The following is a 15,098-nucleotide window of genomic DNA, read 5'->3' as shown; positions in this document are numbered from 1 at the left end:
TATTTTTTTTATATATTGAAAATCTAATCCTGCTAGTAATCACATTTTTTACCAAATGTAACTGTAATCTGAATACGTTGAGTTTTTATGTAACTGTAACAGATTACAATTACACATTTCTTGTATCCTGATTACGTAATGCCGTCAAAAGTATTCTGTTACTCTCCAAGCCTGTTAACAGTAGATATTCTTATTCAGTCTCATTCTGTCAGACTATAAATAACGTTCTAAAAAACATTAGTATTTAACAGACAAATGAACCTTGTTTGGGGAAAGCCGCCTCTAGATAGTTGGCACTGGTCAAGCAAACTAACAGCGCTGTATAATCAACTAGCTGTCAAATTCAATGAAGCTCAGAACCTGCACTTAAAATCCTGTCTCATGTCATGAACTCCTAATCAGCTGAATCCCAGTTTTCAGAGTGCATCTGCAGTCTTTAGCCAAGTGTGCCTCACATAGTGGAGGCAGAGGCATTTTTGACAAATGAGTCACCTTGACATGCATTTCTCTAGCATCTCAATTGGCACAGAATGGGTTGCGCTCTGAGGTCTGTGGGAGCAATCTGGGCTTTTGGCTGATGTGGGATGTTGGAGAAATGGAGAGGAGTGTACCCCAGGCCTTCATTTACTTTGTTATGCCCTTAAGAAAAGCATGTTGAGAAAACTATGGAAAACAGAACTGCCTTAAACAACAACATATGACTTTCTCAGAGGCAAGTGAGGAAATGTTGGATTTCTGCATTATCCGGTTGTTTTGGTAGATAGGATGTCATTCCTTAAGTTATCAGATTTTTTCAATAGTAAGTAGTGCTGACAAACAATGTACTGTGCATGAAATCTTTCTCTGCTGTCTGCAACGAGTTGCGACCCAAGTTGAGAAAAACTGCTGGCTTATTGCATTTATAAAACTGCAGCAACCGCATTGTGATAAAGACCAACATTTTCACAAACAGTTACATTTTGTATTAGTACTATTCGGAATTGACAATTCTTCCACCAAATAATATAGTTCATAATACTTGCCAAGAAATTTAGCATATTGGTGCATCAATATAGAATGGGCATTCACAGGTTAGTATTTATACAGTAATCATTTTACAAAGGCTTTGAATGCAAGTCCTTCAATCAGAATATAGCATCTGAAGATGTGAATCTGGATGTTCTAGCTTTACTTCCTTCATTCTGTGATACTGTATTAGAAATAAAACAAAGTGTTAACAATTCTATTTATATACAGTATAGCTCTTGTAATATTAGTCTCAGTACAGCAAAAGTCTCAATTCAAAAAATAAACAACTTAAGCAACAACTTGAGCTGTTTATTCTACAAGACCTTGAAAAGTTGGTAGGACAAATAATGAAAAAAAGTTAATGATTTCTACATGAAGAATGCAGGTTTTCTGAAGACAGTTATAAGGATGAGTGTCTCTATTTATGTGTGAGGTAAACAGCCTAAAGTTCTATTGAGATCAGAGCTGCATTAACTGATCATAAAAGACAAGTGATCTAATGAGATGCTGAAGGAGGAGGGCATGTGAACTGGGACTTTACACTATTCGGGTAAAAATACAGCAGTTCATAAAATAATGATTAAGCGTGCACACACGTGCACCTATTTTGATAAATGCTGATGCTCCCTCACTAAAACTGTGTAATAATCTTCATAGAGACCAAGAACTTGCTGAGTTTCTAATGTTTGTTGATATGAAGAATTTTTCAAATATATCAATTTATTTAAAGTCACGTGGTGATAATGTGTGACAGATAAGAAGAGGACTGAAGCAGCTGGTTGAACAGTAAGCCATCATTAATCAATGACACAGTGTTGTTGAGTTACTTCAAACACATAGTTTGCTGTTTTCTACACTGCATATACAAACAGGTTGGCAATATGCCAGAAATAAAACAGATCAGGAAAAGAGTGATAAACTAAAATATTCTACAAATAGATCATTGTTACTTCAGTATAAGCTCAATTGAAGACTATCTGAAATCCAACAGAGAGAAGAAAATACTGTGACAAAATGGAAATTATTTCTTTGAAAAACTATACAGATAAAATATCCAAACTAATGATTATGCCATTATGAGGACATAGTCCCAAATCTTTTGCATGTTTGTGTTGGATTTGGATTGGATTAGCAACACTATTGCATTTCGAGACAAAGACCTGAAAAAGTTATGTAAAATCAGAAATATTGTGATATCTGTTTATGTCAAAGCAGAGGCAGCACCAAGCCTCCAAAAGTGGTTGGGGAAAATTTGAAAGATGAAAGTTATTTGTCCTATTGAAATAGGAAACACCTCCATATTTTGCAAGATATTTCATGCATATCAGATAATTACATAGGCTTAAAACATGGTCAAAAGTTTGTGAATGCAGAACAACCGTGCTTTTGTTTTGTTCCATCGGTTTTGGAGTTATTAGCAAGAGAGGTACTCTTCTGAAAACAAAATCCAATGCCAAGTTACCTTGTAAAACATGGTACATGGTGAATTTTTATTCAGTGGTGTTTTCTCAAGCTTTTCCTTGAAACAGGAAATACATAAACCTGTATGACTTTCTTACTTCTGAGGAACAACAAAGTAAATGTGAGGAATTGTGTAAGTCTTGTTTAATGCCACAGTCACTATGAATTTTTATTGCATCTTTCTTTGTTATACAATGAAAGCGAAAGGTGACTGAGGCCAACATTCTTCATGACGTCTTCTTTTGTGTTCTACGTAATAAATAAAGTCATATGGGTTTGGAGCAATGTGAGGGTGAGTTAATGATTTCGGTTGAACTATTCTTTTGTATATACACTCACCTAAAGGATTATTAGGAACACCATACTAATACTGTGTTTGACCCCCTTTTGCCTTCAGAACTGCCTTAATTCTACGTGGCATTGATTCAACAAGGTGCTGAAAGCATTCTTTAGAAATGTTGGCCCATATTGATAGGATAGCATCTTGCAGTTGATGGAGATTTGTGGGATGCACATCCAGGGCACGAAGCTCCCGTTCCACCACATCCCAAAGATGCTCTATTGGGTTGAGATCTGGTGACTGTGGGGGCCATTTTAGTACAGTGAACTCATTGTCATGTTCAAGAAACCAATTTGAAATTATTCGAGCTTTGTGACATGGTTATTATTATCCTGCTGGAAGTAGCCATCAGAGGATGGGTACATGGTGGCCATAAAGGGATGGACATGGTCAGAAACAATGCTCAGGTAGGCCGTGGCATTTAAACGATGTCCAATTGGCACTAAGGGGCCTAAAGTGTGCCAAGAAAACATCCCCCACACCATTACACCACCACCACCAGCCTGCACAGTGGTAACAAGGCATGATGGATCCATGTTCTCATTCTGTTTACGCCAAATTCTGACTCTACCATCTGAATGTCTCCACAGAAATCGAGACTCATCAGACCAGGCAACATTTTTCCAGTCTTCAACTGTCCAATTTTGGTGAGCTCTTGCAAATTGCAGCCTCTTTTTCCTATTTGTAGTGGAGATGAGTGGTACCCGGTGGGGTCTTCTGCTGTTGTAGCCCATCCGCCTCAAGGTTGTGCGTGTTGTGGCTTCACAAATGCTTTGCTGCATACCTCGGTTGTAACGAGTGGTTATTTCAGGCAAAGTTGCTCTTCTATCAGCTTGAATCAGTCGGCCCATTCTCCTCTGACCTCTAGCATCAACAAGGCATTTTCAGCCCACAGGACTGCCGCATACTGGATGTTTTTCCTTTTCACACCATTCTTTGTAAACCCTAGAAATGGTTGTGCGTGAAAATCCCAGTAACTGAGCAGATTGTGAAATACTCAGACCGCCCGCCTGGCACCAACAACCATGCCACGCTCAAAATTGCTTAAATCACCTTTCTTTCCCATTCTGACATTCAGTTTGGAGTTCAGGAGATTGTCTTGACCAGGACCACACCCCTAAATGCATTGAAGCAACTGCCATGTGATTGGTTGATTAGATTATTGTATTGTATATTGTATAAATTGTAGTTTAACAAGGTAACAGCAACCAATTTTTTTACATCAAGATAAATGTTGTTCTTGTGAAAATGAGCAACATTTACTGGTTGTGTGAGCTGACAGATTTGTGAATGACTGCTTCTTTTTAACAGGCTCTTTCCAATTAATCAATTGAAACAAACTTATTGAACGGGGTGATGAAGTGATTAGTGAGTTAAAATGACCTCACTAATCAGACAGTCAGATTCATTTACTACATTAGACGTTACCACAATTAATCACATTCGACTTGAAATAGCACAAAAACCTCTCCTGGAACAGTGGAAAATCAATTAAAAAACATGTAATAGAAAAAAATGTTAACATGAAAAATTATGTATTTCATCCTTTATAGTGAACATTTTTTTTGTTTATTCAGGATTGATAGATTCTTATTGGAATAATTATCGATTTTTTTACTTTTTCTAATTTGTCATATATTTATCCACCAATTTACTTGTGTTCTATTTGATTAATTAACAGATTATTGATTTGTCAATTGACATTAATGGGAAACGTGACTATTAGGCCCATAAACGTTTTTACAAATACAGCCACAACTCAATCAAAAATACCTGGAGCATTATGCATGAAAAGTCCCTGCTGAAATGACAGGTCAGACACACATTACATGCAGAGTTATTTTAGAATCATAAAAGTCATTTTATATATAACACAAGGGTCAGTTAACAACACTATACCACTGCACATGGCTCACTGCTCTCTAGATTTGAAATTAATAATGCATTGGGACCTAACATTGGAGTTTTCAGGGACTCAATTTACTTTTTCTATGGAGCACTGAAAAGTGAGCATTTTTTGAGGGCTCTGACATGCTGCAGTGGGCTTTGTTGACATTTAGATATTGACTCAGGCTTATTGCACAGGCGTGTTAGTTTGTTTTAGACAACAGCATATGCTCAGCACTCTACCGCTTCTGAAGAACAAACAGGTGCATGATTTCGATGATAATAAGGCATTAAAATATCTCCTTGTTTCCTAGGTAACGGAGACCAGAACGGGGCCTCTCGGATGCAGTAACTACGACAGCCTGGATTCCGTCAGCTCTGTCTTAGTGCACAGCCCAGAAAATAAAATCCATCTGAAAGGTATGACAGCTGTTTTGGTCTTTAAAACTACAACATTGCAGCAAGTTCTGCTCTTACTTGTATCAACTGTGCTGGTGATGTAAAGTAAGGGGACATTAAGACTGAACAATTTTTTTGCACTAATAAAAGCTAGATGCATATATATATATATATATGTTTTTTTTAATAAAAGTTACTTTAACTTGACATGTTGTCTAAAAACATGTCATGAACATGTTTATATAGTAAAACAATTGAAAAACAGCACAGCACAGACAGACGCAAAAACGCATTTAAGTTATGCAGATATTTTTCACTAAGGCCATTTTTTTGTCCTCAGTTCAACTTAGAACTTAATGGCAAAGTATTAGTGATTTATTTAGCAATAGCATATACTGTAGAAAACCATATATAATGGTAATATGCTTGGGATTTGTAGTTTTGAATAAGTCTTCTACAAGTAATCATCTAGGTTTATGAGCTCAGAGGACCATATTTTCAAAATATAGAAAGGTAAAATCAGTGACCAATATTGGCTTAACCGAAGCAATGTGAAAAATTAGGAAACCTACAATTAATGTTCCATAACTAGCAGTGCACTGAAGCAAGTTACTATTAGTGATTTGTGGTTAATGATCTTGAATTCTAACTCAGAATGAATGATAACTGTACAAGTCAAATTAATAACACTAAAATAACATGAAGTGTGTATATATGTGTGTGTGTATATATATATATATATATATATATATATATATATATATATATATATATATATATATACTCTTCATGGTATTTTAGAGTTGCATTTTTAGTTAAAATTGTAATTTTATTCATTTGACTTGTACAGTTATCAGTGTATATCAGTGATGTTTGTGTGTGTATATATACAGTACATAACTGATATACACTGGTGAGCACTTTATTAGGAACACCTGTACCATACCTGTCAACACTCCCGTTTTTCCAGATAGTCTCCCGTATTTCACACCGATCTCCCGCCCCCCTCCCATTTTATTATTTCTCCTGGGAAACTCACGTAATTTGTATGGCCCAAACCTCGTTATATAAATAATCACATCAATATATTATTCCAAGCTTGTCCAAGCTTGACAGATCTTGTATGAAATGCATCCTACTTACACAATCGACACATCATACAAATTTCAACCCATTTGTGAGCTCAACCTGGCAACCTACAACCCAGTTGCACTGTTGATATCTGTTCTGGAATAGAGGCGGGAAGTTGAATCATGCATCACTGGTAGATGGGAGGAGAAGACTCATCATGTAAATTTAACAGCAGCTGGGATGGAAGAATTTAATTTTAAATATCGACAATGCCTTATGCCTTTTGCAAACTGTGTCATGCTGATTTTAATATCAAACCTGTTAGGAAAAATTATGATACTCAGCACATTAAATCACAGCGGCACAATTTGTATGTACAGTCAGGTCCATAAATATTGGGACGTCGACACAATTCTGTATAGAGCCAAAAATATTAGAATTGTGTCGATGTCCCAATATTTATGGACCTGACTGTATTTAGCCTACCCCTGCCATCCAGCACCACAAAATGTCGATTTGCGTTTTTAAGATCTCTCTCAACTTATCAACACATACTGTCATTTAATAGTATTAAACTCTCTAGTTATTATTGGCATACAAGAAGCAGATCTTGAATTCTTGAATAAAGACACTGCTTTGGTTGTTTGTTTATGCTCACTGTAGCTTTTGGTGGTTAAATGAAATAAATGAGAAACAAATGCCTTACTAAAGTTACTATTCAAACTATTAAAAAAGGAAAAAAATAATTTTAGTCAGTTGTACTTTTCCAGGCTTCTCATAGTTATTAAAAATTACAATGTGTCCTACATTTTGCAAGAGCAAAATTTTATTTGTAGATGTATGAAACCTTGTGACTAACTATTTCTCTGAGGTATCCCTACAATTTCTTTCATTTTTTATTATTACAATTATTATTATTAGATGCCAATGTGCTAGTGAACGTCTCGGGTTACATGTGTAACCCTTGTTCCCTGAAAAAAGCTGCGCTGCTAAGCGCTATGGGGAACAACTCTAGCTGTGAACCGAGCTGAAATAGTGTGTGTAACACGTCAATGAACATTGACCGGAATTTATAGCCTCGGCTGATGTAATCATTAGATACACCTGCGGCCAGGCTATAAATGGATACGTCACCAGGTGTCGTCAGATACTTGTTTTTGAAGAGCAGTCCTGGGACGTCCCAGTGCGGCAAAGCAGCGCAGCATCTCGTTCCGCTTTTTTCAGGGAACAAGGGTTACACATGTAACCCGAGACGTTCCATTTACAAAAAGCTTCACTACGATGCTGCACTGCTAAGCACTACGGGGAACGCAATACCCACGCCGCCGCACTTGGGGCTGTCCGGACCCCTACGGTTGTGCTGTGTACTCACAAAAACACGAGAGGTCTCAGACATGAGCTTGAGATGTGGACTCAAGGGCATAAGAGCCCGGAGTAGCATAAACATCTAAACCATTCAATTTCGATGAATGTGTGCGGAGAGGACCAGTCTGCCGCATCACAAACTTGTTCAGGCATGAGCTGAGATGTCGACTCAAGGGCATAAGAGCCCAGAGTATCAAAGCATCTAACCCATAAAGTTCGATGAATGTGTGTGAAGAGAACCCTATCGCAACACAAACTAGTCATAAAAACTGATGAATGTGAGCGGAGAGGACCAGCCTGCCGCATCAAAAACTTGCTGCAGAGGGAGACCTCTAGCCAAGGTTTTAGAGGAGGAGAGCCCTCTGGTAGAGTGCGCCCTAAAACCTACTGGCGAAGCTTGACCGTGCACCTCGTAGGCCCAGGAAATAATGAGGATGCCAGTAAGCTGGTTCTGTAATAAGAACTTTAGTAGAAGGAAACGCATGCAGGCGCATTTGTGCTATGTATGCGTTACTACGATCAGCCCCTCCCGAGGGGGGGGGGGGTACTGGGCGACTCGGGGAGAAGTAGAGGAGACATTGCTCTATCAACAGAGGTGAAGAGGTCCTCTTCTGCCCTGTAAAATCTACCCAGATCAGTTCCAAGTGGAGGGAGCCCTAGCACTTGAAATGGTCTCGATAATCTCAAGAGAAAACCCTGTGAACCTCATTTGGTACCCTTAGGGGCCAGACATGAAATGTTTCACAATTCGGGCCAAGGATGAGAAGGTCCTCCCTGTTCGGAATCGCCCAAGGCGAGCCGTCGAGGAGAGGAATTAGCTCCTAGAAACATATCCTGTTCGGCCAGCGCAGCGCCATTAATAGGAGGCAAGACCCTTGCTGGTGAACAATGCCAAGACTCCCGGGAGCAGAGAAACCGGGGAAAGAAATGCATACAGACGCATTCTGGGTCATGTATGTGTCTTAACGTCCAGACCCAAGGGGGCTGGGTGATTTCAGGGAGAAGTAGGGGAGACATTGCGCTATTCATAGAGGCGAAGAGGTCCTCTTCTGCCCTAAGATCTCACCCAAACTTGTTCCAAGTGGAAAAAGCCCGGCATTTAAAAAGGTCTCGGTAACCTCAGGAGAAAGCCCTGTGTCCCTCAGTTGGTACCCTTAGGGGCCAAACATGAAAGATTCCACAATTCGGGGCAGGGATGAAATATTGCCCTGTGCCTGAGATAGAAGATCCTTCCTGTTCGGAATCGCCCAAGGCGAGCCGTCGAGGGAAGAGATTAGCTCCGAGAACCAAGCCCTGTTCGGCCAGCGCAGTGCTATCAGTAAGAGGCAAAAACCCTTGCTGGCGAACTCTGGGCAACTACTACCTTAGGGTGGAGTTCTTAACTCCCCCGTTGGTATTTTCTGTCTGGACCGTAAATCTGCTCCCGTATACGGGCATCCAGGGATATAACTGACCTGAGTGACAGGAGCTTACCCTGGGCCCTAAGCAGAATCCGACGTGTCAGAAATACAGCTGACAAGAATGTGGGTCTCCTTGATGATTTATGTAAGAGGCTACCGCTGTATTGTCCACCCGCACCAAGACATGGCAGCCTCAGGAGGAGGTATTTCAGGGCCAGAAATACAGCCATCAACCCGAGACAGTGACTGTGACAACCGAGCTGATGACCCCCCTATCCCTTTAAGCTGGACGACCACTTAAGGCCGCTACCCCGCCTGTCAGGGAGGCGTCTGTCGTTAGGAGTCTGCGACAACAAGACGCACCTAGATTGGGACCCAAGGCAGAAAACCGGGGTCTGAACCACATAGAAAGGGAACGAAGCCTGAGGCGCGTAACCCTTTTTAGCCTAGGGGTTTTGGCCCTTGGAAGAAATCCCCTGGCTTTTGGCCACATCAAAAACGGTCTCATGAGCAGAAGGTCTCCAGAGGGATCACCGCGGATGCGGTCACCCTGAGACCTGGAAATCGTTGATACTGATAACAGTGCAACCTTGACCTAGCCTGACTTTGCTCAGGGTGATCTGAATGGACTCAATCCTAGCGGGAGACAGTTGTGCCCGCATTGTGATTGAACTCCATACGATGCCCCGATAGACAGTGTTCTGAGTGGGAGAGAGGACGCTTTTCTTGGCGTTGGGCCTCAACCCCAGAGAAACAGATGAGCTAAGACGATATCCCTGTGCTGAACTCCCAGTTCCTGGATGGGTATTATATTTTAACACTTCATGTTGAGGGGTGGTTGAGTGTTTCGCGTCCTGAATAAAATGCAGGAACAGTGAAAACACCCAATTTTGACGGAAGCCTCTGCAACCCGAAACACCAAGAGGTGGCGGGAATGGAGGGGCTTCGAGGGGGTACCGGGAGGGGTGAAGTGAAGCACACGCCCCGTCCCGAGGGGAGCTACCCCCTAATCTAGGCACAACACCGTCAGGGTTTTCTCTTACTAGAATTTATAGTCCTGAGGTCTTGCTTCGGGGGCTGGTGAGGGCGGCGAGACTGTCCCCAATCCCTGGGAGGAGGAGCACGACTCACCACGCTTTGCTTTTGAGCCTCCCTTCAGTCAGGACCGAGGCGGGTCTGAGGCTTGCTCGTCAAGCGCAGAACCCACACTCAGGTCGTCCAGGAGGTCAGCCTGATATGCCTGTAAAACAGCATATGTGCAGAGCAGCACCAGCCTGACCTGCTGCTTGATAAGCCCTTCCCACTAAAGTGGAGGTTGTCCTACAAGGCTTTGAGGGGAGAGAGGGCTTCTTAAGTGACGATGCCAAGCCCGGCGAGGGATAGCCCGCAAGCGTCTCTTCGACCGGCGGCATCACTGAATACCCCCGTGCCGCAGCACCCACGATAGTCGAATATAATGACGTTGAGGGTATGTGAACACGGGAAGAAAATCTATATATATATATTTATTTATTTTTTATTTTTTTAGGGGTTCTCCATGAGCGAAAAAGCTCTTCATGGAGGTTATCAAAGAAGGGAAGTGACCCATGAGGCATTCCCTTTCTTAGACTGGAAGATAAAATCTATCCCCTAATTTGGAGCGTTTGGGGTCTCTTTTTCACGTGGCCAGTCCAATCTGGCAACCGCACGAGTAACAACATCGAGCAATTCCTCCATAGATTTTCTATCGTGGACGGAAAGCTCGGAGGCGGGAAGAGAATCGGATCCACCTCATGATCCGAAGAAGCGTCGGAACGCGCTTCGAGATCATGTGAAGGACCAGCTGGGTTTGGGGAGAAAGTGAGAGAAAGGGAACAACCCGTCTCTTGCTCCTTAGCCAAATCCATGCAAGAGCCCCACGAACAAACTTTTTTTTTTTTTTTTTGTGAGTGCTGACTCCCGGAAGCAAGCAAGGCGAGCACGACGCACTCTGCCTGTTAAAGCAAATTGCAGTGCTCGCACCCGCCCTGCTGCAACGCGAGAGCAGCGTGCTCTTACCCCGAAACAAACAGCAAAAACTGATGTGTGTCGTCTTCAGCTATAGAGCGAGAAGAGGGAACACGCACCGCTTATGACTTTCAGTCATTCTCTCTTTTTTCTTTCTTTTTAGAAATATATATATATAATATTTTCTAAACAGAAGAGAAAGAGAACAACGTTCACTGCACACTGCCTAACTGATTCTAACTCCTAACAGAGGAAAGAAAGTTTTGACAGGGTTTGTGAAACACAGAAACAGAATCGCTCTGAAAAAAGAGTTTCTGATGACACCTGGTGACGTATCCATTTATAGCCTGGCTGCAGGTGCATCTTATGATTACAACAGCCGAGGCTATAAATTCCGGTCAATGTTCATTGACGTGTTACACACACTATTTCAGCTCGGTTCACAGCTAGAGTTGTTCCCCGTAGCGCTTAGCAGTGCAGGATCGTAGTGAAGCTTTTTGTAAAGGGAACAGTGTAATTTATGTGTCACTTTAACATCACCAAAAAGATTAGCAAAAATAAGTTTTCAAACTGGTTTCCAAACACTCCCCCATGTATGGTGTTGGTCAAACAAATAGATGGCTACCTCAAACTCACAACTTTGGCTGAACCAATGTTGCTAGGGGCTGCTCAGATTGATCAATTAAACATTGTAACAGAGCTACCATGTTTACACTTTTCAAAGGAATCAACCTACAACTTTAAGGCAGGTTGAATGCTTAGCTTAATTTGTAAAAGGGTGACTGACAGCAGATCTGGTGAAAGCACAGGACTTGCTAACATGTGTATTGTCTCCATGCTTTCAAAGCTAGTGAGCGGTTACATTAAGTCAGGCATTTAGACATGTGTTAATGTGCCTCACACTCTTGTGAAAGCGGTGTCACCGTAAGTCAGACGTAGTTGAAGCAAAAGAAAATAGATAAAGTAATAGGAATGAAAGGTGCAAAGAGGAAGGTTTTAAACCTCTAGCCATTGCTAGTTATATACATGGCCTGTGACGATTTCCACTGCCTTCTTAACATTGACATTTAAATTGTCAACCCACTTAATACTGCCATCTCCTGAAGCAAGCTCCCTGCTGCCCAGAATCTTGTATTTTAATGAGCAGCCATAGGGTTCTGTACCAAAGCTAATCTTTTAATGATTGTTTTGGAGGGAAAAAGTAGGGAACGAAACAGTCAGAGATTTTTTGTGTTAAGGATGGTTATTTTTTAATCTATAGTACTCAACAGATAAATCAAGTGCTATGGTACCTCTGTGCTATTTTTTAATTGTTCTGTGTACAGTGTCAGTCCGATACCCTTTGCCATTGCATTTGGTCTCACAGTTTTTTTTTCAGCATCTCACATCATGAGCACTGGATTTTTAATACAGTCCGTCAAGTTAAAAATAGTCCTTGTAAACCATGTCTCAAAAAGTCACTTTTAAAATCTTGTTTCAAGCCCTCTCTGTTTGTTCCATTCAGTTGCAGTCCAAGCAAAAACAAATTTTGTGTGAATTGTTTGCATTTCTTTCCCCAAAAATATATTTTTAAGTTAAAATACCAACTTAAGATATTAATTTAATATGTTTTACATTTACCGAATTTGATTGTATTTTTCTGTTTCAGTCTGCTTTCTAAAGATAATTGCAATCATTTTATTCTTTTGACAGGTCCAGTTTTTAACATTAAGAAAAATATACAGTATATATTTTTTTAAATATCCTTGTGACCTACGTCTTGGTTTTGTAAAGGACTTTTCTCTGTAAAGTTGCTTTGGAATTTTCTTGTGAAAATGCTATTCAAATATGTTTAATTTGACTTGAAAACATTTCTCTTCATGTTTATACATCTAAAACTACTCTATGGAATCCCTGAACCACAAGGTGAAAAAAAAAAAACATCTAAGACACCTAGTGCTCTAATTGTTCACCTTGTGGTTCAAGGCTTCCATATTACTCTAATAGTAGGAAACATATTTTTTGTCAACTTTTACAAATAAATATTTTCTTTGGCTTAAGTACAAAAACATAAAGACGATTACATAAATTTAGAAACCACACATCTTTATAATATCACCCACAATGTTGTACATGGGTCTATGTGTGTGTGTGTGTGTGTGTATACTGTAAATATATAATTTAGTTTTTTTATTTATAAAGGGGGTCCCTTAAAAGGTGATCATCAAAAAGTACATTGTTGAGGCAAATTGCAGTCTAATAAATGAATAAACAAAAAAGGTACATTGAAAATTATTCCATATCAAAAATTAAAAAAATTAGGCTCCTTTTTTACATATATTTGGTATTGTTGTTGCAGAATTTCCATTGGTGTGAAATGTAGAGAAAAACATTTATTTATTTATAGCATTTATTATTGCTGTCACTTGCGAATAATCGGGTACTCATGCCCATCCCTTATTTATATATTCTTGCATATTATTACATAGGTTCTTATTATTTTCTTTCTTGAATTTAGTTATGTGGGCTGCCCATGATATGTTCCTATTAGAGAGCGGAATTTAGACCCCTTAAAATAAGGACATCTGGCCTTAGATATAATGGAGGACTGAAATAATTCACAGGAAAAATAAACGTTCCTCTTTTTCTCTTTAAAAAGACTCCAATTGTGGAGGAGGGGGCACAAGAGCAGCTATTTAGCTGTCTTCGAAATGAAAGCCATCCAAGTCAGTCTCTTTTGTGTGGATCCCCACACTGTTGGATCTTTGCCCAGCAGAAGCCAAGGCATAAGAGGAAGACTGTGTGTAATTTTGTCTCTTGTTTTCCACAATTCAACGCAAAAATACTTAGGAACACATCAAATATTCACACTCTGAAAATAATTTGAAAAGCCTGAACGTCAAGGCAAAAGACATTGATTCTCTCTCGAAAGATGTATGACCTGGCAAAGCTGTGAAGAGCATTTTCACAGATAATATAATTAGCAGGTGTTCAGCACCTATAGCTGGGCTGTGGAATCTAAATATTTCACTTAAGTGGTGGAATCGCTGGAGGATGAATGTATTTGGCACTGAATGCATTTTTAAGTAATTCATAGGTAATTATTGATCAAGAGGTCTTCAAAATGTATGATATTTATTTATTTACATGTTAGCTGTCATTGTATTGCCTTGTTGCTGCTTGTCCCAATTGCTCAAATAATCAATAATTAGGTTCATGGGCAAATGTCAATACTATTGCCTGCTATCAAAATATCTAATCAGGCAGTAGAATTCCACATCGATTCCCTGTCTGCAGCGTGCCAGTATTTCATGACAGAGGTTTACGACTGAATGACCTTGCCAAAGAGATTGTTGGTCTTTATTCATCCCATTACACAATTACTGTGCTGACATAGCAGACCTCTGTCCCAAATAGAACTACACTAACTGATGCTGCCTGCCTCTCTGACCCACTTTAAATGCTGTATGTTTCCCAGCTTTGGTCTCTGTCCTGTTTGCTTAGCCAATGAAGGGTAATGGAACAATAATAAAATACCTTTATTGCATTGTTTTAAATGGAGACAAAATAGAAAAGATATTACTTTGAGAGTAAAATGCAGTAGAGAGATACATAGTGTAGAGAAAGAGGAGAGGATAGTTGATGGGAGTGTAAATAATGGTGTCATATGACTCAGTAATTGATTTTTCAGCATCGATATGGGAATGCAAAGCCCAGTGTTTCCCCCAACAACTTACCTATGTCTATAAAATTACCTGTAAAATATTCTATCAGCCAATACACACTCAATGAACACTTTATTATGAACACCTGTACAACTGCTTATTCATGCACTAATCTAATAAGCCAATTTTGGGGCAGCTGTGCAATGCATAAAATCATTCAGAAATGGGTCAGGAGATTCAGTTAATGTTACATCAACCACCAGATTGGGAAAAATTTGATCTCAGTGATTTTGGTCGTAGCATGATTGTTGGTGCCAGACGGGCTGGTTTGAGTTTTCTGTAACTGCTTCTCCTGGGATTTTCAGGCACAACAATTTCTAGAGTTTACTCAGAATGGTGCCAAACAAGTGAGCGGCAGTTATGTGGATGAAATGCCTTGCTGATAAGAGAGGTTCACAGAGAATGGCTAGGGCCCCATTTCCCAATAAAGATTGATCTTAGCGGTTTAGCGCGTTTTCTACAAGCAATATTATGAAT

The 15,098-nt window shown here is 40.0% G+C and overlaps 1 protein-coding gene across 2 annotated transcripts in view; it reads left to right on the top strand.

Moving 5' to 3' along the window:
- LOC127648894 (BMP/retinoic acid-inducible neural-specific protein 3-like) overlaps positions 1-15,098 on the top strand; it is a 144,364-nt gene that overhangs the window by 77,833 nt on the left and 51,433 nt on the right. For both annotated transcript variants that reach the window (XM_052133710.1, XM_052133711.1), the window contains one exon: positions 5,011-5,116. In XM_052133710.1, the coding sequence (XP_051989670.1) occupies positions 5,011-5,116 (106 nt within the window). The remainder of the gene's footprint in view (positions 1-5,010; positions 5,117-15,098) is intronic.

Source organism: Xyrauchen texanus, chromosome 9 (genome assembly GCF_025860055.1).
Source record: "Xyrauchen texanus isolate HMW12.3.18 chromosome 9, RBS_HiC_50CHRs, whole genome shotgun sequence".
NCBI lineage: Eukaryota > Metazoa > Chordata > Actinopteri > Cypriniformes > Catostomidae > Xyrauchen > Xyrauchen texanus.
The sequence above is the reverse complement of the archived record's forward strand: the minus strand, read 5'-3'. Positions and strand labels throughout refer to the sequence as shown.